Source organism: Apostichopus japonicus, chromosome 18 (assembly GCF_037975245.1).
Source record: "Apostichopus japonicus isolate 1M-3 chromosome 18, ASM3797524v1, whole genome shotgun sequence".
Taxonomy (NCBI): domain Eukaryota; kingdom Metazoa; phylum Echinodermata; class Holothuroidea; order Aspidochirotida; family Stichopodidae; genus Apostichopus; species Apostichopus japonicus.
The window spans coordinates 19,991,158-20,016,664 of NC_092578.1; the positions used below are offsets into that span (position 1 = coordinate 19,991,158).

At 36.8% G+C, this 25,507-nt stretch overlaps 3 protein-coding genes across 5 annotated transcripts in view; 2 read left to right on the forward strand and 1 right to left on the reverse strand.

Moving 5' to 3' along the window:
* Positions 1-5: 5 nt before the first annotated feature.
* LOC139959034 (esterase OVCA2-like) lies at positions 6-8,482 on the forward strand. Its single transcript, XM_071956563.1, has 8 exons — positions 6-193; positions 2,138-2,231; positions 2,862-2,906; positions 3,392-3,532; positions 4,331-4,396; positions 5,123-5,263; positions 5,949-6,008; positions 6,898-8,482. The coding sequence occupies exons 1-8, from the start codon at positions 170-172 to the stop codon at positions 7,014-7,016; spliced, it is 690 nt and encodes a 229-aa protein (XP_071812664.1). The 5' UTR covers positions 6-169; the 3' UTR covers positions 7,017-8,482.
* On the reverse strand, positions 7,984-15,414 carry LOC139959033 (3-oxoacyl-[acyl-carrier-protein] reductase FabG-like). Its single transcript, XM_071956562.1, has 9 exons — positions 15,252-15,414; positions 14,106-14,248; positions 12,813-12,905; positions 11,815-11,956; positions 11,123-11,163; positions 10,460-10,529; positions 9,908-9,944; positions 9,476-9,539; positions 7,984-8,710 (listed from the first exon to the last, which is right to left on the reverse strand). Exons 1-9 carry the CDS (start codon positions 15,295-15,297, stop codon positions 8,564-8,566), a joined length of 783 nt encoding a protein of 260 aa, XP_071812663.1. The 5' UTR covers positions 15,298-15,414; the 3' UTR covers positions 7,984-8,563.
* A 424-nt stretch (positions 15,415-15,838) lies between these two features.
* The window catches only part of LOC139959024 (uncharacterized), a 32,555-nt gene continuing 22,886 nt past the window's right edge, over positions 15,839-25,507 (forward strand). For all 3 annotated transcript variants that reach the window (XM_071956540.1, XM_071956538.1, XM_071956539.1), the window contains exons 1-8: positions 15,839-15,943; positions 19,229-19,349; positions 20,276-20,540; positions 21,437-21,523; positions 23,203-23,249; positions 23,697-23,786; positions 24,126-24,236; positions 24,635-24,755. In XM_071956540.1, coding sequence (XP_071812641.1) covers positions 15,855-15,943; positions 19,229-19,349; positions 20,276-20,540; positions 21,437-21,523; positions 23,203-23,249; positions 23,697-23,786; positions 24,126-24,236; positions 24,635-24,755 — 931 coding nt within the window. In that variant the 5' untranslated portion in view covers positions 15,839-15,854. The remainder of the gene's footprint in view (positions 15,944-19,228; positions 19,350-20,275; positions 20,541-21,436; positions 21,524-23,202; positions 23,250-23,696; positions 23,787-24,125; positions 24,237-24,634; positions 24,756-25,507) is intronic.

Here is a 25,507-nt window from a genome sequence, read left to right on the forward strand (position 1 = left end):
TTAGTATACAGTATTAGTATGTAGTAGTGTGTTTACGGTTGTGCTACCTTACCCTTTAGGTGCTCTAAAATCCGTACCGCACGGAATTTTGACTAGTTCGCAGAGTGAAGAAACTAACATACGCTCCTAATTATATTGTATATAAGTTTATTACTGATTGTTAGTCGCAATGGCGTCTTCGGACAAATTGAAAGTTAGCCGAACAGCACCTTTGCTCGATCATGTCACTGTTTGCTAGCCTATGCTAAGGCAAAAGTTAGGCCTAGCTTAGTCCACTTAATTACCGTTGTCCTTCTGCTTGCCTAGCCTAAGTAGTCTACAATTACATATAGATAGTTGATGATGCTTATTGCTTGGTTTAGCTGTTGTCAATCTACATTACTACTTACTGTATGGATAATAATCATGTTATCAATATAAGAACTAGAAGCTTTCGTTCAGATGACAATACATCACAAAATACCACAGCAAGAGTTGGCCTAGGCCTAGCTACTGTTCACCTCCTGACCAGTGGCGGAGCTAGGGTTATTGGTCAGATGGGGCGAGAATGGTCTGTATCATGTATGGGCGCTTTCGACTTTATCAAAGCGGAGCACCACCACAGCTTGGTGCAGAGCGTACAGAAAGTTTTTGAGTAAAGATACTCCCTATATCGCCGGAAATGACCCTTTCCGGGCCTTGCTTATTTGCAGATAAATGAAGAATAAATAGGTTTCATCGCCAACAAAATGTGACAAATGTCAATAGGTAGATGAGAGCGCAATAAAAAAGTAAATAATCGCGAATAAGTAAAAAGTGGTGAATAGCTGAAAAGGGCGCCAGCAGTCCATTTGAGTCCGTCAGGGGGGCATCCGCCCCCCCCCTGACTGTATGGACGCTCCGCCACTGCTCCTGGCTGAATATGCATAAACTTAGGTGATGTGGCTAACTTAAGAATAAAAATTCCACCACTGTAGTTCTAACTTGAAAGAAGTGTTGTTAAAACTATACAGAGACACATAGTTATTAACAAACTGATTATTATTGCTAAGCAGAGGCACTTATGTGGATGTTACTAAAACGAATGACAATTGCGTTACACATAACGAATGACAATGTGTTGTACACACTAAAAATGTGTTGACTAAAACGAATGACACACAGACATTTGCTTCAACTGGATATCACAGTTCAGACTTTGTGGGTACATTAAAGCCACGCAAACCGAGTGGACGCAAAGTGCGTGGCTTACAGATCTAGTAAAGTACGGACAAGATTCAAACGCACCTTATAGTAAGTGAAATTGTAAGTCTGATTTTATAAAGTAAATTCAACGTCATTTTTCCGATATTAATTGTTAATAACTAACAATACTGTAATATTGAAACGGCTAAAAATTTCAGTTAGAGTCCTATCAATTACTTCAGTTATCTTTCTATATAAATCTACAGAGGTAAATGTCAAAAGCACAGCACTCAAGGGCATTCTCACATAATAATAATCGGCAAGCACCTGCTCCGGTTAGATTCATGCGCTTACTTGTTAGTAATACGCTTGTTCTGCAGTGAAAAATTCAGTCTTAGCAATGTTTGATTATAATCGCAAATTCATAAGTTATTCATGTTTTACGATTGCCAAAGTATTTGTCAATTCTTCAAACATGTTTACCATTACTTCATTTTTTGGCCTGGTTCCATTTATCGGATGTCTGATCCAGTGTGTTGATTGCAGTGTAGTTTAATTTCAATGTGCAAAATATGTGCCTGCTATCACGCTAGGCTAGAGCCTAACCTAGAACGATGAATGTACGTCCTTTACAGAAAACTCTTGCTCATCATCCCGCTACAAGGTGTTACATCTATTCATTGTTTGCACTTTTGCTTTTATAAGTGCTAGTAGTTGTAGTAGCTTTGTAGATTCATTCAAAAGTTTTTTTAATTACTACGAATGATTCAAGAAACATTGTAGATTGTGATGTAAAATGACAGTGATGACATCATAACTGTAACCGAGTAATCACAGTTATTGCGAGGAGAGCTATGTGATTAAACAACTACAACAGAAAGAGTCGACTATCAGCACTAGCATAAAGATTTCTTTTTCCTAACAGTGTACGTTTGCAACTTTTAGTTATGTCTGTTTCTTTCTCCTGTGATAGATACTTTGTCTCCATGGATACAGACAAAATGCAGATACATTTAGAGGCAAAACAGGGTCATTAAGAAAGATTTTAAAGAAATTTATTGAACCTGGTAAGCTGTAATTATAAACTTTGCATCACACTTCATGGAAAGATACTAATTTACTGCTTATTTATTTCTGAAATTGCAAATTGTGTACATATATACTTGTTGTGGCTATATAGTTTTACTTACATTGAGCATAGTCTTGCCAATTAAAAGGAGTATGGAAGAGGTGGTTTTTGAATTGACATTAGATAACTCATTTCATTTACCCATTGAGCTTTGCCCCAAGCAGACAAGTTTTAGTTTGCTATTAAGTTTGAAATTATGAATTTATGATTTCTATGTTGCAACACCATGTGTCGGGTTGTGTTTTATATTTAATTTTCTCCTGTAAATTAAAACTGAGGTGGTTAATGGCCATGCAATTTAAAGATCACAGGGACTAATTTATCTTATATTGCTTAGCAACGTGATATGGAAACATGACCAAATTGCTACACAGATGTAAAGATGAATAACAGTTTCTCTACACATAATGATAATATTTTCAGTATACATGTGTGAAACAAAGTTGTATACCATGAAGACTTGCGACAGAAAATGTTAACATTAAAATTATTTGGTGAGGTCATATAGTTTAATGTCATTGGTAAGACTACTATATAACTAACTGTCTAATAATTTCCTATTCTTCAGTTTACATCACCGCACCCAATATAGTAAAGCCTTTGGTAGATGGAAGTGAGTATACAGTATGATGTCATATAATGAATATATGTGTTAAAGGAATATTTCATTTCAAGTACAGTAGGTTGCATAATACAGATAATGCAAATCTTGCCAAGTAATTGAAATTGTTGCTCAAATATATGCAACATTGAATAACCTCGCTCATATTCTTTCAATTAGTCAAGCTATTTCCAGATTATTCACCACCACAAACATTTCCCCCTCTTTATGTCAGTATTTAAAAATTGATGTTAATATACTTGTACGTTGTCAGCTCTGCTTATTTTCTTTTCTATTTGTTATGTTGCCATGGGTTGGAGGCGATGGGATGGGGGGGGGGGGGGCATTATTACCTTATAATTTTGTATATCGCATACATTTGTAGAAGTACTGCTTGCCATGTATTTTTTTGCTTCATTCCTTGTCATTACATTTTATTGTATTTTATTATATTGAAATGTATTGTACTCATTTTAATATTTGATCGGTACTTTCAGGCCCAGATGACCAACGAGGTTGGTGGTTCTCCACAGTGAATGAAAGCTTCAGTGCCAAAGAAACAAGTAATGTTGACCCAGGTTTTCAGGAATCCCTAAGTTGCATTGCAGAAGCAGTCCAGAAGCATGGACCATTTGATGGTAATATTATTATAGGCTTCATTTGCTTATTTGTATTTGTTTGCACTCCCTCAGTGTGATTATATATATAAAGAGATATTCTACTGGAAGCAGTTGTTAAGTTTAGCATTTAATCTAGATGTCAACCTAATTCACTTTGCAGCAGGTCCACTAGTGATTCATTCCATTAACATGTGCATTGTTTCAATTGGTGCAATCAGTTGTTAATTAGTCTAACCACTGGATGATGACAATTCCTTCAATTTGTGTGATTTGCAATTTAGGTTAGATATGCTGTATGTCCATGTACAGTATTATTAAAGTATCACAGGGTTTGGATAATTTTTTTGAAACCCTGCAGTGTTATTTAGCTAGTTGCATTACAGAATATGTTTAAAGTCGACCCAAATCTTCAATTCAGACTTGAGAATGTTCATTACATTCCTTTTCCAAATGGTAAATTGCACCAAATATTTCAAAAGTCGGTCATTTGTAACATGTTGCCAGAAAGACATACTTGAGAGTGTGGTTTAATAGTTCTGTCATATCTGAATTGAACTAAAAACAGAAACATTACAAAGTTGTGATATCAGGACTTTCATTGCTGAAGTTTATGGTAAATTCTGTTCTAACCAGTATTTCTCATTGCTCTTTTAATATATTTTATTTAATGTTTTTAGTATGTTAAGGGATGCTCTAGAAGTTCATCCAAGAAGTAAACAGCCTTTTTTATCCTAAAATTATGTTGTTTGTCACAATTCTGCTTTTCAGTTGCTGGTCACATCTCAGTCTTTTACATTCTCTTGTTGCTTGTTGCAGGAATACTTGGTTTCAGCCAAGGAGCTTCTATGGTTGGAATGGTCTGTGCACTCATGGAACAAGGAGGTTTGTCTCAAACCTTCCATTCAAATTTTACTACATTGATGACAATTTCAACAATTGAAGTTTAAAGGGATATTTCAGTTGCTGAAGTTGATTGCTGAAAACAATTGCTGGAAGTGTTTGGGATATTTATTTGTATTTTACTGACAAGATATGAGTTTTCTAAATTTAGTGATATTTTGTTAATGCATTTGGCAATAGCAAAATTAATGACATCATCTTGTAATTGAGCTGAAAATGTTTATGATTTCTTTATAATATTTAAATCATGTATCCACAGAGGAAAACAATAATAATCCACTTCATGGAGACTTTAGCCAGTCAACTAACTGTGTGTTTTATAAGTTTGTCTTTAAGGGTTACATTCCTGCCAGGGGAATTACCCTTTGAATAATATAATGTTCATCTTCTGTATCTTCAGCACAAATATATTATTCTCAAGCTTTTGGTGATAAATTTCCAAAAGTACTCTCCAGTCTTGTCTTCACCTGACAGCTGTTTAGAGGTGTTGAGGACATTCTTCTTAGACGTTTCATTGATAGTAAAGACCATTTGACTGTGGGTGTAATGTTTTGAGCATAGGTGGTAAACCTTGTTGATCACTTATAAAACTCCATTTAGTATGTTATTCCACAGTTTTTCTTATACTATCTTCAGAATATGTTAATTTTCTCAATTTATCACTCACAAATATTGAAGAGTAATCTTGGGTTCATATCCCCTTTGCAGATTCTAGGTTCAAATTTGACTTTGCGATAATGATAGCAGCATTTAGAAGTCACAGCACTCAACATGATGTTTGCTACTCCAGAACAATTCAGCTTCCCTGCCTTCATGTGTTTGGTGATACAGATCAAGTCATTCCAAAAGGTACTTTATGACATTTACTCAGTAATTCTCAACTGGATGCAATGTATCATCAACTAGCTCACACACAGCCTGGGACTATTTTGCGTTGTGTAATATGTAAGGCAAAGAAAAAATAAGGAAAAATTAGACTAACATAACACTGTGGTGATCATAGATTGCACATGTATGGGAGGCAAGGCACTCAGTTTGAGGTTTCTAGTTCAACAGTTTGCAAGCTGAAGTGACAGCCTGAGTAAAATTTATCAGCTTAGGGAATGTTGTCTGTTTCTCCAATATTCTAAAAATTAATACTGCTACTCTATTTGACTTTTTGAAGACTTTCTTTTCTGTATTATTTTAATAGTAGTTCAAGTTTGGTTGAAATCAGGTAGAAGTTTGAGCCTCCAAGAGTGAATTATAACATTATTTATATCTCATTTGCCTTCTGGTTCCATTTTTGGAGAGGGGGAATTAAGTCATAGGAGGTGAGGGAGGGGGTCATTGGAGGTGGGTGACAGGGTTGTTGGAGGTGGGTGAGGGAGTCGTTGGAGGTGGGTGAGGGGGTAATTGGGGGTGCGTGAGGGGGGTCATTGGAGGTGGGAGAGGGGCTAATAGACATCATTTAATCTTTCATCATACTTTGCTTTCAACTGTGTTTACAAACCTGGTTCAAACTTGACAGTTTATTTTTGTTTGTTTTTCACAGAAATGAGTGAAGAACATCTTCAGTATTTTGAAAACAACACTCAGTTGAATCATTCTGGAGGTAATCTTTCTTTGAAATCTTAATAGCGAGATTGTATGTAATTTCATGGAATGACTTATTTTGGTCAAGTAACCTATGCATTCAAGTTTGTGTGAGTGTATATGTATGTGAGGAACTTGGCTTGTAATTGAGATTTGTGGAGGTCTAAGTTCAATGGCTGATTTTTTTAAATTTATGTAAATATCTCACAAAGTGAAACTTTGATGAAATTCATAATTGGCATATGGATACACCTTATTGAGCAGAATAATGTTATTGTTTGTGGAGGAGATGAAAGGTCTTTTGAGGTCAGTCTTAAAACGTAATAAACAAATACCTTCAAAAGCAAAGCGTTGATGAACTTAACACTAAACATGGATCAATCTTTATGAGTATAAAAGATATACATTAGATTTATATCAATATTATAATCTTAAAAGTAATTCATGATTGAAATTTGAACTTAGTGCTTGGATTCAACTTAAGTAGTCTTATGTGGAGGTCTAAGCTTGGTGTGGTGTTACAGTTAAGGTTCAATTTGATGTAGTTTGACATTTTTTACAAATGTATGTGTTGAAGAAAAGGTTGGAAATTGCTTTCTGTTTATCCTTTATCTTAATGCAATTTGATTCATGTATACATGCTCTATGTATTAATTAGCATTTCAAATTTACTAAAATCAAAGTTAATACCTGCTATCAAAGGAATAAGGAAGTCCTAGATTTGAAAAGTATATAATATGGAGGAAATAATATTTATTGTTCTACCTACCTTCCCTTTTTCAAATCTGAAATGGGAATATTGTTTTGCTCCATCCTCCTTGGCAAATAATCTAGGTATAGGACCATTTGCATTGAATTATGTATTAATTTCTGATTACCATTATTGTTCCTACCATCCTTGTTTTTAGGACATTTTGTGCCAGCATCATCTGCTCAGAAAGGAGTGTATACTGAGTTCTTACAAATCCAACTGAGACAAAAGGAGCAACTTGCAAACTACAGAGAAGACGTGATGATGGTTTCATGATGTCAGATGGCGGCTATTAGATCGGCAAAGGTTGGAACCATAAAGTAGTAGGAGAGAAATATTCTGCTGATTGATTGCTACCTTTCTCAAACAGGACAGGTAGCGCAGATGTCGGCTATTAGATTGGCAACGGTTTGAACCATGAAGTAGCAAGAGAGGAATATTCTGCTGATTGATTGCTACCTTTCTCATTCAGGACAGGTAGCGCAGATGGCGGCTATTAGATTGGCAACGGTTTGAACCATGAAGTAGCAAGAGAGGAATATTCTGCTGATTGATTGCTACCTTTCTCATTCAGGACAGGTAGCGCAGATGGCGGCTATTAGATTGGCAATGGTTTGAACCATGAAGGAGCTTTTTGAACACAAAATAAAGGCTCTGCATAGTGAAGATGAATTATTTGTGACAAGAACAGTGATAAAGTAGTAGGAGAGGAATATTCTGCTGATTGATTGCTACCTTTCTCATGCAGAACATTCATTACATATGCATATTCTGTGACAACAGCAAATTGAAGTGGGGAGGGGAGGGGGGGTTACTTTGTTTGAGTGGTTGTGTACATTAAAATGTTCTCATATTATTTCTTGTAACATCAGACAGATCACTTTTGTGGAGGCGATATAACGACAACAAAGAAACAAGTGAGCTAGTGAGTGTTGGTATGAGAAGCAGGGAGGGAGATAGACGGGGGGGGGCATTTTGTTCTTACTCTTGTGCAATATTTTGTTATAAGGAATTATCATTTCGAACTATTGTTAGTTACTAAAATGTGTCTGAAAATAATTCATCCGTTTTCTTGTGGAGTAACATATGTTCCTGCAAACTCCTATTATATCTCTTTTGCCAGGGATTCTTCACAATCATCCATTACTTGTTTAATCAGTATATGCTACCAAATCTTTCTTTTGTCATTTCTTACTGTAATAAGCTAAAATATCCATATAAGAAGTAAACACTATAAAAAAAGTTAAGTCATCAACAGTCATTTATTTGCCATAATTTTACTGCTTTCTTATCTTGCAAAATATTCATTTTTATCACATGGATTACATTATTGTAGTACAAATATTATTTGTCTCAATCTAACTTCAATCCCAAAATGATTTATGTTTTGCATGTAAGGCTAAGTTGATGACATTTGCTCCGCAGTGCAGAATTAAGTTTCAATCATTGTTTTATTTGTTTTTAACTCAACCAAAACATGAACTTTTAACTTCATACATGCATTGTACATCATATTAGGCCATAAAAGTTGTATTTCCCCTTTGAGTTTTGCATCGGAGAAAATGAGCTAATGGTGTGTTAGACTAAATAGTCCAGCCACAAATGAATAAGGGTCATCTCAAAATTTAAAGTGTAATAGAAATATATCTTGCACTGAGACCAGTGCAGCTTTTATTGGTATACAACATATCAAAAGTAATTTGTGCTGGAAGACATTCTGTAATATATGAGTATATAAATTACACGTTGTATTTGTGTATTTAAGCTTCATGCTTAATGAAATGATACTGGGAGTCCTAGTATATCTCTGTCAAATTCCATCATCATGGGCAGAGCAAGAAGCGCCCTCCATCAACAGATAAGGTCTCTCCTGTTGTAAAAGAGGCATGGTCTGATGCAAGGAAGAGGATAGCCCTGGAAACTTCTTCCGATTCTCCAATGCGGCCAAGAGGATGAATTCTTCTTGCCAACTGAAGAAAACAAGATAAATTTTAGTTTGAAAATGGTGATACTGATTATCAAGCAATTTATTTAACTTATTATGGAGATGGAAGAAATTGCAACTTGCGTATTGGTTGATTACCCCTCCCCCTCCCTCCATGCAACTTGTGTATTGGTTGATTAGCCCCCCCCCCATCCCTCCACACGAAAGCTAATCCATCAAGAACCAAAGAAAGCCTGCTGTCCTAGGATTTGTTTAGTTGTGGACTCCACATTGTACCAGGTGAAGGTTCATAGTTCTATTTATGATATATTTCATCACAGAAATATTACTGTGATATGGGTCTAATACTGGATATTAATGAAAATATTGCTACTGTAAAACCAGGAAATGGCTTGAATTGCTACATTTCTGAGAACACGGTAATCTTAATCAGGGGTTGTGGATGAGGTTTCAACCTGGGGAGGGTGAGGCAGGGGTAAACTCCAAGGGGCACTGGTACATGTGACTTTCACCTGACGTGTAAACCACAAACTTTGTAACAAAATACATCATCTGTGAATTATGTACCAGGAGCTACAACCTTTTGCATACTTTTCAACAAGAGGATACATTCCAATAACATTTTTTTCTTTAATTTTTCAACATGGGCACATTTTTGTTACAATTTTGTTTAATATTCAAACAAAAGGGCACCTTTTAATGGGACAATCATACATAATTGGCTGGAGGGGTAAGGGGACACATCTCCCTGGCTACCACCATCACTGATCATAATCAACTGAGTACTAACCTCTCTGACCACTTTCTCCTCTCTACCAGCTCTGGTATGCAGTGGTGTTGCAATACTTCCAGGGCTGAGTGCAAGAGAATTAGATTGTTTGGCAAATTATGATCATTTGCTGGGCAAGAGGTTGCGGTCTAGTGAAGTACGACATCTGAAAAGGGGAGGGGCTGCATATGACTAGTGATGTGAGGGGTCCTTTTGCAGTAACTCATAAGAAAATGAAGGCTATGCAAAGGGCTTCCCAAAAGGGAGAAGGGGTATCACATTCTAAAGTGAAGTGTCACAGACATTATTATTTGTTTTGTATACAAATGTGTTACAAATGCATGCAAGGTTTGGTTATGCAAGGGAGACTGAGATGCTGGGAAGGGGGTGGGATGTAGGAGAAACATTTCATATGGAAAAAAAAAATTGCAATTAACTAAAGTTTTCACTTACTTAACAGAGTTGACTCTTACTTGCTTTGTAGCTAAACCTTGAAAAGACCGTAAAGAAGAAGAAACAATTGACTTAAATATGTTCAATTCTTCGAAATATTAAACATTGTAGTTCTTAATCTTACACTTTCTTCTCAGAAGTCAGCTACAAATTCTGATGTTGGCTTCATTTGTTTTCAGTCTGCAAGAATCTGACTACATAATAGACTTACCTCATACTCGTATGGAGGATGTGAAACAATTAAACTTCAAACTATTGACTGTGTAGGCAAGGCGTGATGGCCTTTAATTTAGTACACGATTCTACACCAGTGAAGCATAATTACCCACAAAGATGCTAAATGGACAAAAAAACTTTTATCCCTATTTCATATTCCTGATATTATTTTGTATTGGATATCACCAATGGAACTGCCTGGAAAGGACTAGATCCATCGCTTAAAACAGTTATGTGCATTTTGGAAATGTCTGCCAATTTTTCAAAACTATGGCAGGACCACAATTAGAGACAAATTTGGTCATTAAACAAGATAAGCTTTCTTTCAACACTTACATCGAGCAGCTGATTCTGTGAAGTAGTCTAACGCAGCTTTCGTCAGGTTGTATACCAACATATTTGGTACCTGTGAATGACACAAGCTTGCACTGAATACGCAAGGCTTACAATGAATCTGCAAATCAGATTTACATGTTGTTTGTATGAAGGGTTTTATGGTACTTAGTCTTATTCTCGCATCCCTATACCCCAGCCCCTCATACCCTCTTCCCTACTCTCAATCCTGACCCTTCATACCCTCTTCCCTACTCTCACCCCTGACTCCTCATACCCTCTTCCCTACTCTCACCCCTGACTCCTCATACCCTCTTCCCTACTCTCACCCCTGACTCCTCATACCCTCTTCCCTATTCTCACCCCTGACTCCTCATACCCTCTTCCCTACTTTCACCCCTGACTCCTTTTACCCTCTTCCCTACTCTCACCCCTGACTCCTCATACCCTCTTCCCTACTCTCACCCCTGACTCCTCATACCCTCTTCCCTACTCTCACCCCTGACTCCTCATACCCTCTTCCCTACTCTCACCCCTGACTCCTCTTACCCTCTTCCCTACTCTCACCCCTGACTCCTCATACCCTCTTCCCTACTCTGATCCCTCCCATGTTCTTATTTACTCTCAACCATATGCCAGTTACAACCAGTTGGACTAAAAACTTACCGCTGCTTTAGCACAAATACTGGAAACAGTAACAATGTTCCCTAAAAAGAAACAGCAAATGAATCAAACATAAGATCAGGAAAAATCACTATACTAACATTTCTTTTTAATAGGGGTAACCACAGGGAGGCTAACATTCCATCCAGACTGACTGGTAATAATGTGTATATATATGCCATCAAACCTGGCGATGAATTAATGGTGAGCATCTTTCAAAATAAGTTAAAATAGTAGTTTTGGAAAGTTACAACAATTATATTCTTAATTTGCTTGAAGCCAGTTATGGATTAAACATTATTATGTTTTATTTTATATGCATGAGGAGGAAGCCATTTGTAACTAAAACCTTTCTTGTGGAGTATTTTATGGATTGGTTAGTGTCTGAACTGTTTATTCTCATCCAGGTCACAACAACTTTACCAAAATAGATGGCGTGATACTGATATATAACAACAGTGAAGAATGATCTAATTGTTCATACTAGAGGGCTTATCAATGCATTGCTGTAACATGCACATAGTAATACCAGCATTGTACCTTTTTTACTTGCAAGAAAAATATAACATTTTTTTTTTCTACACATATGTATGGAAAGTTCCGAAATGTAATGTATATACAATGTACATCACTGAACCCTGAGTTGTAAAATTAAAATATATTTACTATGACCTTATAAAATGTGAACAATTTACCTTTAGTCTCGATTAGATGAGGAACAGCTAATTGGCTAAGCAGAAGAGTAGCTCTGACATTCAGAGAATAAAGATGATCAAACTTTTGAGATAGCTCAGGGTCTGCTAATGAGGTCATTCCTCCCTGGCCAGCATTATTGATCTGAAAGGTATAATTAAGCTCCACTCAAAAATTTGGTACCAATAAGGGAGAGATGTGTTGCAATGGGGCAGGTGCCTTACCCAATGGTTGTAGACCTTTCCCATCTTCCCCTGCCCTCCCCATCATGGTAAAAATTTAGTTGACCCTTCAGTTTTCAAGTTTGGATTCTTCATATCTTAACAATAAATCGTGGATACAAAATTCTCAGACTTTAACCTCTGTTGACCTCAAGTGACCTTTGACTCCACCAGGTTCAAATGAGGTCTTGTACTCACTTCTATGAATCTACATACTGTATCTCTTATGAAGTTCATCCAAACTTTACTTTTGCAGTTATTTTGTTAACAATGTTTTCAGACTTTGACCTATGTCAACATCAGATGACCTTTGACTGCCACCAATTTTCAATAGGATGCTTGTATTGACCAAGAAGGACTACATATCAAGGACAACCTTCATCCAAGTTTCACTTTGTGGGTTATCATGTTTACAATGTCTTCATAGTTTAACAGGTGTTGACCTCAATCACCTTTGACCTCAACCAATTTGAATATGGTTACTGTACAGTAAGCTTCACCTTGAGTTATAGTATTCACAAGCCAAGCTGTCTCATTAAAACATACACACATACACCATAGCATAAATTTATTTGCCCTCTGCAAGGAACCTTTCTATTCAGTAGGTCTCCTTTAAATAACTCTTCAAGCAATAGCTGCATTTGTTTTTAGCATGAAAAACCCTTGATACAAGTAGAAACCAATGCAAATGAATGCAGGGCATGTTTGACTTCAAATACAATAGCCATCAATTAAATAGGAAATTGGTGGAGAAAGACAAGGCTGATAAGAAATGTTACCAAAATGTTCAGCTTTCCAAACTTTTGTATGACAGCATCCATGATTCGTCCAGGAGCACCATCACTTGCCAAATCTTCTGATATTATCAAGATCTTTGAAGGAAGAGGTTATGAGATGAGGATTATGAAGTATTCAGTGTATAAAATTAGTTGTTAATTTGACTATCAAATAAACCTCTAACACTAAAAAAGCTGGTTTTAGTGACTTTAAACAACATGTGATGAATTATATCTGTGGCAGGTTTGGTACTGGCTGAAGTTGGTATCGTATACAAGGAGCTCGCACATTTTATGTAAAGTATGTAGAAGGCAAACAGAGATACATAACACTAGAGAACTAATTCCATTCTTCTTCCTTTATTTTATGTAGCTAAGACAACTTTACTTTATTTCACGTTTGCAAGGTATTAGCGTTGAACTAGTAAAAGATGCTACAACCAAGCAATGCTATATTGACTACTGACTGCGTAGGCAAGGCGTGATAGCATTTAATTTAGCTAGTAAAAGATGCTACAACCAAGCAATAATATAATTGACTGAGATAGGACATGTTAATTTACCAAAGTTATGTTAGTAATGATTAAGCTGAAAGGATTGATATACTGAAAATGTCCTCCCCCCCCCCCCAAATAGTTAATACCACCTGAGTATACCCTGCAAAAATGGGAGATTGAATATCTACCCAGAGTTCATAATGCTAGCCATATACTGAATGCTCCTCTGCACAAAATCATGATTTAACACACTGTGTTCTATTTCAGTGGTCAAGCCAAATTTGTCTTCACACAGGAAAGTATTCACGGTGCTCATCATTATACTGAAGGGCACTTCCATTTATAATCATACAGTGGCTGGTCAATTAAAGAGGTGTGTTCAAGGATGAATCCTAATGGCAGTACTTGAGGTAGTTGAAAGTCATGTGGTAATTTGCTAAATGGTTCGAAGTGGACAAAGTAGAACTGGATATGTGGTTGTAATGCTTACCACAAAGATGGCTTTGCCAGACATTGAGGGTATCTAATTATGTGTAAATATGATGTGCTATTTCTTTATATGTAAAGTAAATGTGATATTCATCCAAAATACTGATCCATTAGGCTAAGTCCATCCCATTTCAGTTGTTAAATGTTAGTAGACCTACTGTTGAAAGTGATTTTGAAAAGAACAAACATATGCTGCGATCCATTATCACAGACTATGCAAAGTTCCTCTCCTGCTGATGAATATTAGTCCAAGTATTTGATAACCATTCATTAAACCACAATAAATGGTAATGTTAATTGACAAACATACTTTTTCAATTGCCAGTCCTTGTGTTTGACATTTGATTGAAACCTCTTCTAAACGATCTTTGTCCCTGCCAATTAGTGCTAATCCATCACAGCTCGCTGCAGCAAAATGGATGGCAGTCTCTGCACCAATACCAGAGCTTGCACCTCAACAGTGGATAAAAATAAATGTTATTACATACAAGCAACTTACATACTCACTGCAGAAAAAGATGTAGGTAACCACTTGGCTCTTACTGGGAGCAACATTGTAAAGTTTTGTGTTAACAGGGACCAGGTGAGGAACCATAACTATAGACAGAACTGTGTCAAGAAACAGCTCATCAAGTGCACATGTGCTGATGAATACACATGGAAGTGGACATAAAGAAGTTATTGCTTGATGGCACCAAAAGTCACTAACAGATAAACATGACTAACTTGCATCACTATAACAATATTTGGAACTGCAAGGTCTTTCAAGGCTGTGAATATCATGAAAATAATTGTTATAAAACCACAATATTACACATGAGTCATTTTAAACAATTTGGCATATCCAGTAAGTCTTGATCAATTTGTAGTCCAACTTAGTTACAAAGTATCACAAAACAATATTGGTTTACAGCTACATAATCATCCTTGATATCATGCTATATTGACAAGAATGATATAATAATTACAAAGTGCGCATGCACAGTATATTATTAACATGTTGCAAGGACAATGCACGATAATGTGATTTAAGTTATGTGACATTTCCAGTGACATTTTGCTCTTGAATAATGTTGTCTTCAATGACATATTGACCCTGTGAAGGTGGGTTCATGTCAGTGACTGTGGAAATGGCTGATGTGTCTGATTGAAGACCTTAGAGTTAGACTGAGTTAGACAAGAATGTTCTTCAGACTAATACATAATGATATTGATCTAATACTATTTAAATTACAATAATTAAGCAACAAATCTACAAATTTGAAAGAGAGCACTTTGGACAAAGATCTACTGTCTCCGTTATCCCTACCCTTGACATAATAACAAAACAGTAACTTAGGCCTAAGTCTATTTTGGAAATTACATGTTAGGCCTAGACAAGTGTTTAGAGCTAGTATAACTCAGAACACAACGTTAGGTCTCAGATTGCCGTCAGGAAAAACTCAGTCCTGTTCACCTGTAACAAGAACAACCCTTCCTTCAAAACAGTACGAGGCAGACATTGTTGTTTTTCAATCGTAAGAGTAGTCCCAGTAGTACAGTTGTAAGGTTACATGAAACTTCCAACAGTTCGATGGAAAACTGCTGCCAGTGTGCTCGGATGTTACATGGGGAAATCCCTTAAAGAAAACGGTGCAATACTACGGAAGTCATTACTTGCCATTCAACAGTTACTGGACGTATATGGTTCCGCATAATTTTCATACTGTCAGAAATATTAAGGTGCGGTAGCTTATATCAACAGTAGTGATACGGGGAACCTGGGAGGAAATAAAGTATATTTTCCTCCCAAAAAGTTATTAGTTTACTTTTTTTTTAAAGGGTAAATGTCTCTTTGAAGCATAATGATTTGAGGATGAAAGCATGTATATAAGCAAATATAAGTTTGATACCGATAAAGATTACTCGTTGATGAGATGGTTGTCAGACCATCTTAAACTGAAACATTATTAATTTATTCTCTCCTTTCGGTGAAGTTACCACTCAAAACGTTGATCTTTCTTTAAACGAATTATACGAGAATCGAAGAATGATAAAAACTTAGGTAAGTTTAAAAACGATGTTGATTGTCGGCTACCGTAGTCAACTTACAGCCTTCGCGTGGTGTACCAGTTACAAATCCTACGAGATTTTCTGGCAGGTTTTCAGGTACTATCAGCCCTATTTTCAAAGCCCGTGTATGAAAATTAAACGTCTGTCAAAACGTCTGTTAGAAAATTCTCTAATCAAAATGTATTAAATATAAAAATCATACCCTTAAAATATAATTCTCACAAATTACGTTGTTTGCTGTAAGCAATATGCATGTTCCGTTAGGCTATAACTTAGGATATGAAATTCAGAATTTCGCGAAAGCAGTCACACGATACTGTGTACTGTTACCTTGCCTTTCGGCCTAACGTTAGATAGCATCATTTTTGAGTGCGATTATGACGAATCCAATTATACAAAGTATGTGATTTATGCATCACAGTTAAACAGAAACACTATTTTTAAAAGTTATATCAAAATCTTCTATTCCTAGAGGTTTCTGTTTGGTAAAAAAATAAATTACTGAGGAAGTAAGGCCTAGGCTAGCCTAACTTAAGCTAGGCTCCAGAGATTTTTGTTTTGAAAACTTCGTTTGAAACCACGTTATTCCAACAAAGGTTTTTTGGCATCATTGGCCTGATATGGCTTAGTTACGACAGATTTTTGTGCAGAAATATCCTATTTAAAATGGCTTTCTGATCACTAATTGCCTTGCTCAATGCATCTTTTGAACTTTGGCACCTGGTAGTGGTAATTATGTTAACTTTGCTTGGCCAGTGCATTGAAATGTTGCCATCATGTAGCCTAAGCCTTGTTTTTGGAAGGCAGTTGAGCAATTTGCTTAAACTCACACTACCAACTAATGCAAAAGGCCAGTTTTGCAGCTCCTTGTCTTATTTTGTGCATGGTGTGTTGTGTTCGTTATCGTGACATTTTCACCGTGGGGAAGGTTTCATTCACAGCTCATGGGCTGATGAGTGTTAAGTGCCCTTGGATGTCAATGAACTTTTAATCTCTGAGTAATATAAAGCATGCAGACCAGTGTATAAATTTAAGAAATTTGAAGTGGTTGTCCCCAGGACAACCAGCTCACCAGTTTTTGGTTGTCCTGCTAAAATTTTGGTCGTCCTGTAAAGCTATATTAATTTATGTTCGGAAGAAAATACTTGTTTGGGACTCATAAGAAACTGTGAATGTTGAGCGATTTCATGGATTCTAGATCAAATGCTGTGTTTCTTTCCGCGCCCTTGCTGGATTTTATGTTCTAATAATGCTGACTGTAGCAAAGATTGTGTACATTAGTTAGGTACATGATGTTTTGCTGCAGGGCGTAACGATACAATAACCATGTGGTAATCTGTAGGTGCGTCATAGTACTGGTCTAGTGTTTCAGTTTCAGTAATGTTATTATAGCGAAAAAAACTTTGCGTCCCAGGGACGCAAGCCCCCGAAAAAGTTTGCGTCCTGTAAAAAAAAGCTTGCGTCCCGATCGAACTCCAATTACGTTTATTGTATGACCTACTGTACTAATACTAGTGTAGTATCACTGCCTACACTTTGTGAATGTTATACACAATATTATAGGGCAGATGGCTCAGTGTCTTAGCTTCGGTGTTTGACAGGGGCGGCCCGGTCCACTCCTCCTTTCGCCCACCCTGCTGTTTTGAATTTTTTTACCCCCAGCCCCCTCCTTCATCCGCCCTTGTACTTCCCTACTCGCCAACTCTGTAGTAGCTCCATGCTTTGACCTTGCAGCGCTTCCAACAGCCAAACTCTTCAAAATCAATGTACCTACAGTGTGTATATCTCTCACTAAATTCCACACTGTACTACTGAATTTACATAGGCCTGTTCGAACATCATTTTCAACTACACTTGCGCAAATCATCAAAACCTGATCCACATTTATCCTGGGTTCTTTGCAAACAATCATCTGTGCGAAAATTACAGTAGGCCTATGTGAATAGATTTTTACGCAATGTCGATTAAAAATCAAACTTCAATGTTCTAAAGTACAGAAGTTTACACACGAATGTTGCTCCAAAATAAACTTTACTGAAGCACGTGGTCAATTGAGCCGCGAAAAAGTTTGCAACAGAAACTACTGTAGTATGGATGCACATTTCACATTAGCAACTCTTATTGCAGAGAAAAGAAACATACTGTGAGATAAAATATCCTTTCAGGATCAGATATGTAAGCTTCCCACAAAAGTCATAACATTTTCTGATCAAAACAATGATTAAAATATTACGTGATAGTCTAGATCAGAAACAATTCAAGTGCATCTTCGTACCACCAGTGATTGTTGTCAAAATGTACGTTACAAATATGAGGCAAGGCCTAACGTTATGATATTTGAGTGCACACATATGATAGCCTTTACCACAAACTTTGTTATCTCTACACAAGGGAAAGTAAACGTTGCAAAATATTGTTGTTAAACAACTTACTTCGTGTTCATTGAGCACTGAAAATGCAAGAATGTTTGCAGACAATCGGTAGGGACTACTAGCCAATCAAATCACAGGAATCTTGGTAAAGCATCATTATCTATTTTTAGCATGAAAATCTCTGTAATGAAGTTTTGGTAACCCTGTACCTTGCAGTTGATTGTTATGATATATTTATTTTCAAACAAATTCACTGATTTGTAGGAGTAGGAGAACTTTTGGGTCTTGACTGAAGAAGTTGTGGTTTTTTGAAAAGAAATAATGAAAGATGTCCTTCAAAAATGTGTTTTGTTATGTTTTCCGTTGACCTAGTTGTGAGTGTGTACTTCGTGTTCCTTTCTCAAAAAAAAAAAAAAATTGGTGGATGGGCGGGGTCTTTGCCCGTAGGGGTAAACCTGAACTCTGATTGGCCTTTGTTGACAAACGGACGGAACAGAAAATACCATGAATCTTGGTCTGAGTGGTCCATGTCAATGTGAGGGCATGGCCTTCCTCATGCTACGTATATTATTTATTAGATGAAGGTGGAGTTTGGAATGAGTTTCCTCTTATGTGAAATGTCATTTTACGTTTTTGGTTTCATGCTTGTTTCCGTGTCTTTTTCCGTTATTTTCACGGAACATTAACCAGCCTTTTCGATAGTGTTTGGTTGTCCGCCGGGCAACCAGTACTTCACGATTTGACAAGTTTTGGTTGTCCGGCAGGTAATTTGGTCGTCTCAGATGACCGGACGACCGCTAAATTTACACACTGCAGACAGCCTGGCAGGATATAAGTATTTAAGCATATAGTGAAATGGGTGTGCAACAGGATCAGTTTACTGTTTTCAAATGAAATCTTACTATTAAAGCTGCACTGTTATGGGATTTCATGTTATGAATTTGATAATATAAAAATGGCTGCACATGGTAGTCTAAGGAGCATAACTTCTTTTTGAATTATTATATAGGAAGCATTTCAAAATGAATAATCAACAAGGCCCTGGCCCTAGACCTCCAGGACCCCCAGGGATGAACCAAGGTGGAGGTTATGGCCAGCCACAAAATCCGATGATGATGCCACCATTTGGGGTAAGTATGCAATACTAGAAGTGACTCAATAGCTGTGGAAGATTTCAGTGACATGTGCACACTGTATTAAAATGTTATATTATAATAGTGTAGTCCATAACCTCCTCCCACAACAAGTTTTGTAGGGAATTTCTCAAAATGTATTGGAATATGTACAATCTATATACTAAGTTTACAACATATACCAAAATAAGGTAATGTGATAATGTAGGAACCCTGTCCAGAAGAAAGTAAACAACTTTACAATACTGGGAAAACTTTATCCATTTCTTTGTTGTGCAATCAAATGTTGCTGTTAGCTGACTATGATTCTTTTAAAGCAGCATATAGGGTGTGATTTACAATGTCCAATTAAATGGCAGTTTGCACAGAGTGTGAAATCTAAGGTAACAAACAACATCAATGGTGATCACTTGTGATGTATATTGTGTGGGTCTGGTAACATACATAGTTTAAATGGCATTGGACATTTTGATATGCAGGTAAAAGGCAAATGGATGCTTTTGGTAATTTGACCTCTGACCTACCACCCTTTTGATATCATAAGTCAGGAATTTCGATAACCTATGCCACCATGTTACACCCATTGGCCATACGGTTTGTTCTCACCCATATACACACACTCAGACCCATTAGATCCCTACCTCAAAATGGTGTCCACCTGGTGTAATTGTGTCACCATGTGTCACCATGGTGTAATTGTGTCACCCCAAGGTACCCCACCAAGTTTCAGCTCAGTTCCTCAAGAGGTGTAAGGTGAACTGCATAAGTTGTCATTAGAGTGCTATATCCCAGTACAGTCTGAGTATATGACTGTAGGGATGATCTTGTACATTATGTCAACCTTTTGTTGTAGCCTTCTCCATAATGCAGTAAAATACTATGTCTAGTGCTCATTATATTGTCCATGATAATTTCTTCAATAGCATGCAGGCATGCCTCCACCATTTCCAATGGGGATGCCTAATAACCAGGGTCTTCCGCCTGGGCAGAGGCCTCCCATGGGTCCAAATGATAACAATGGACCTCAAGGAGGCATGAACATGCCACCACCAAACTTTTCACAACCACCAATGGGGTTGCCTTTACCCCCACCACCGATGCCAGGATTAGGGATGCCGCCTCCTGGTTTTGGACCTCCAGGAATGGGTGGGCCTCCACCCATGGGGATGCCCCCAAATCTACCTCATGGTGAGTATTAGTTTTGACTAGTATCATTTAGCCTCGACAGTTCATGTTGTGTTAAAATCTAACGCAGAGAAGAAAATGACCGGTATCACTACTAGTACGGCTTACTATCACCTAACAAGATTAGTGTGTGGTATTTGTATGCAAACCTTAGCAATGCATTACCAATAAACTTATGGAATACTGCGAGCGAACGATTTGGCCAAATAAATAAATACAGACTATGAGACAAATATTTTTAAGATGTTAAGTGACCAAGAATGTGGGAGAAGCCTCTAAGGGCTTAGGGATTACCACTACATGTCGTGTGGCCTCTAATTCAACATTTTAACTCAAATTTGGAATCTAAAACTTAAACTTGGATATGATGCATGTGCAGTACACTTGTGACACTGTTGCTGTTTAATGTTGCATATTCATTGCTCTTATCATGAGAGCAGTTTTCTTCAAACATGCTTTCAGAATTTTATTGTTTTACGCCATTTCGATTAGATTTAACAACAATCACAGTCATTGTCAGTCATCAAATATACATTTCATCCCTGAACAACACTGGTGGTATATTGAAAACTAAGGAAAACATGAGATCAAACATGATCTAATGTATTTCCTTTCTTGACACGCACGTTATCACTTTAACATCCTGTTGAAATATTGATAGTTAAGTAATATAATGATAATTATGTAATCTCAAAGTTGAGCTTGAAGCAATCAGATCTCTATCAGAACATGTACACTGACAAGAAGTCTCACAGGTCTCCGTTTCTTATTTTATACAAATCATTGGATTGTTTTCATCATTTGATTGTAAGCAGGATGATACGGTTATGTTCCTCTTTTACATATATCTAATATAAATTTTAAGCACCCAAGACTTCTATGGTCTCTTGTTTGAATAGGCATGTTTCCACCAATGATGCCTCCCATGAACCCCGGAACTTTACCACCTCCACTGGCAGGGGCACCTCCAGCAGTGACTGGAGAAAGTGAGTATTTTAACTAGTGAAACAATTGGGTATATGTGCTGTATATCTCCAGAACATGAAAGGAAGCTCATATATATGATAACCTTGTGTATTGTTTCATTTGTACAAATTTGATGGAGGTCAGAATTCATTTACAGTAAGGTCTCCAGGTGTCAAATCACCAGGTGTCCACACTATACGGTAGGATACACAATGATATTTCCAGATAGAAAACTGCATATAGCTGGTATATATGGCTATGGCTTCTCTATGACAAGTAGAAGAACCCTATATATTGTTTTGGAGGGTAAAGGTTATTTGGGTTCAGCAGAGGTTACACTCTGGAAATGTTAAACATGACATCATAAGATCATATGCTGTTTCATCAGTTGTCATATTGGCATACTGTATGACATTCCTATACTGAGTAAAAGATCCCAGTAATTCTTTGTGAAGGTCAAAAGTCATTTGGTATACATCCAAGCTCTCACCATACTTGTACATGTTTAAGATGCCGTTTAAAATGTCATTTGTGTCTAAACTTACTGCACAATATCTTAAACAGTTTTGAATTCATCAAATATTAATATCCTTAGAGATTTATTTTGACCCAGAACCCTTGCAGCACTTGACCTTGTCATTTCAAAGGCTCATTTAGTGACAGATATTGTCATAATACTTGCCAAAATATGATGCTGATAAGACTCAGGGTTATATCAAAGGGTTCGAAGATGATCTCAAATGGTCTCTCAACATTGGCAATTTACTGAAGATTAGTTTTACCCTAGAGATGATGTTGGAATAAGTGTATAAACAATTCCTTGTAGAGCTCTGCTTAATTGTTAAAGGGTTGGTTGCATGGTGTCATGGCTGATTTTAGTCAAACATCTATGAATCTACATTTCATGAAGGAAGACTGTTCTTTCTAGGATATTGAAGCATTTAGGAATAAAAATTCACATTGTTGTTTTGGGGGGTTCATAGCATTTACAATCAAGCTAATGTTCATGCATGAATATATCCCTACATTGATGTTGTGCTTATTAGTTATGAACACAACATATGAAACATCATTTTATTGATGGCAAGGAATCATTAAGCCGCTTTCTGTTTATTCAAAGTAATGAAAGGGCAAAAGATGTTCATGTTTATTCTTCCATACTGTCATCATTTGGTTAAGTTCCCTCCCTTCTTGATATTAGAGTGTTTAAGTGAGAATATGTATGTAGTGTGTAAACTGTGCTGTTTTCTATGGAATCCCTCTACATTACATGCATGATTGCTAACTTGCAGCAAAACTTGACTAATATGCTAATGGCAGCTAACGACCCTTAAAAGGAAAACCCCTGTGGTATGCTCTCAATCAGAGTTGCACTTATAAGAATCAGGCAGTATGTGATTGGTCCATTATTATGTCATCACCACAGCAATTTAATAATAAGGGGTGATTGATGAATTTTAAAAACAGTAACCACAATTCCATGAAGTGCTTGGTTACTTGATTATTAAATACATTGAATTATATATTTATGTAATCAAACTTGTTCTCTAAATGATATAAAATCCAAGGTGTTTACATATTAAATATTGGACAATATTACGTTCATCTTCATTTGTTAAATAAAGACAGTCAAAGAGCTCCTATGTTGTGGACATATTTGTGTCTATTCACATTAATAGTGTCTTTGTTTACTTTTCAGTACTACCAGTGGAAAAGCTTCAACCAGCCATCCCACCAGACAATAAGGTAAAGAGGGGGAGGAGTGTGGGAGGGGAGGAGTGTGGGAGGGGGAGGAGCTTTGAAGGGGGAGGAGTGTGGGCGGGAGAGGAGTTTGGGAAGTGGAGGAGTGTGGGAGTTGGAGGAGTGTGGGAGGGGAGGAGTGTGGGAGGGGATGAGTGTGGGAGGGGGAGGACCTTGGAAGTAGGAGGAACTTGGGAGGTGGAGGAGCTTGGGAGGTAGAGGAGTGTGGGAGGTGAAGGAGTGCGAGAGGTGAAGGAGTTTGGGAGGGGGGGGAGTGTCGGAGGGGGAGGATTCTGATACATGCTTGATGACACTTAGATAAACAGTATTTCTATCACTTTGTGTTTTAAATAAAAAAATAACAGCATGTTTCATATCCATAGGTAATGTAGCTTGCTATATCAGTTGTAAGTAATCTAAACATACTGCTTGCTTTATTGTCTTTGCTTGTAGGCTGTCAAAGCAGTTGATGCTGCTGGAGATAAAGGGCAGGCAGATGAGAAGACTACCAATGGAGAAACCAAAAGAGAAAAGAAAAGCAAGGTAGGGTAGGGTCATTTCTTTAGCAATGAAAGCAATGAAAATAAGTATTGGTATTTAAAGGGACTACATGGTGAGTGACATCATCACCACAGATTAGCTGAAGTAGCAACTACATGGTGAGTGACATCATCACCACAGATTAGCTGAAGTAGCTCTGCTATCTGTACAGAGGCAAACTGTGTATTTGTCAAGTTGAGAGCAATTCTTGACAAATGTTGGCATATTAATGGAACTATTGACATCAATTTTCTTTCTCTTTATTGAGGTGTCCTTTAACATGTTTGACATATGAAGAATTTTTTGTGTCTCATATCAACATTTTGCCTGTTAACTATGTAGAAATCTCCTTGGACCCGCCATAAAGCACCAGATGGTAGGTTTTACTACTACAACTCTGTCACGAAGCAGTCAACCTGGGAAAAACCAGAGAGTCTCAAGAGTAAGGCAGAGGTATGTATCAAATATGTGCACTCATTAAGTTGTTATAAAGGCTGGGGTTGACAAATTTTCTTCCCAACCTGATTAGAATTGAATAACTAGACAACTTATTTATTGTTCTTACCAAATATACTTAAATCCCATTCTATATTTACGTGACAGTGATATGTTGGGATAATTTGCCTCACTACACTGGAAGTGCTGTTAAAATTGAACAAAGCCCCCCTCCCGGTGTGTGGTTGTTTTATGATACTATCGCCAAGAAGAAGCATTCCAGTAAGATCTCCTGCCATGGCCAAAAATAAAATAAAATGATGTCTTTATGATGACCTATCAACTCTCCTCTTCATTAGCCCCCTCCCCCCTCCCCCCAACCCTGTCTCATCCATTGACATCCATTGTTTTAACAGATGATGCTCTCCAAGTGTCCATGGAAGGAGTACAAGTCTGACAATGGCAAACTCTACTATCATAACTCACAGACCAAGGAATCAAAATGGACCATTCCAGAAGAGTTGAAAAAGTTGAAGGGTAACAGTCATTTAATGATTTACTGCTTACGGGGCAAGGACTGTAAAAAATCAGCGAAATAACCCTTGATTGCCAAGAAAGCTCACTTTATAAAGCCATTAAAGTTGTTGATTGTCTATTCACATTACTATGTGTACTACATCTTCCAAGTAAAGTGTAAGTGTTTCTTGGAATGTAGATGTAAACATATAAGCATCTTAGTTAAGTCATACTTTTTGGTGAAATAGCAACAAATAAGGAAGGATAAGAAAGGTTTTTTCCAACAAATTTGCCAATCTAATAGGGATTAATTTCTGTTGAAAATTTCATCAAATTGCTCTTCAGCTTGCTAAGATTCTTCCAGGTATGGACAAATGTTTTCACTTATATAACATAATTCAATACACACAAGATTTAAGTTTGTTTTCACTTATATAACATAATTCAATACACACAAGATTTAAGTTTGTTTTTACTTATATAACATAATTCAATACACACAAGGTTTAAGTTTGTTTTCACTTATATAACATAATTCAATACACACAAGATTTAAGTTTGTTTTTACTTATATAACATAATTCAATACACACAAGGTTTAAGTTTGTTTTCACTTATATAACATAATTCAATACACACAAGGTTTAAGTTTGATTTCACTTATATAACATAATTCAATACACACAAGGTTTAAGTTTGTTTTCAGTCATATAACATAAATCAATACACACAAGGTTTAAGTTTCTTCCAGCAAACTATTAGTGCAGTGTGTT

Bases quoted from the DNA above. Each gene is read 5' to 3' on its own strand.
- LOC139959033 (XM_071956562.1), bottom strand. From the start codon at position 15,297: ATGTCTGCCTCGTACTGTTTTGAAGGAAGGGTTGTTCTTGTTACAG. The intron at 11,164-11,814 runs GTAAATTGTTCA...GTTTCTTTTTAG, and splicing joins TCATCTAATCGAGACTAAAG to GGAACATTGTTACTGTTTCC. The intron at 9,540-9,907 runs GTAAGTGAAAAC...TCTTGCACTCAG, and splicing joins GTAAGAGTCAACTCTGTTAA to CCCTGGAAGTATTGCAACAC.
- LOC139959034 (XM_071956563.1), top strand. From the start codon at position 170: ATGGCGTCTTCGGACAAATTGAAA. The intron at 194-2,137 runs GTTAGCCGAACA...CTCCTGTGATAG, and splicing joins CGTCTTCGGACAAATTGAAA to ATACTTTGTCTCCATGGATA. The intron at 2,232-2,861 runs GTAAGCTGTAAT...CCTATTCTTCAG, and splicing joins AAAGAAATTTATTGAACCTG to TTTACATCACCGCACCCAAT.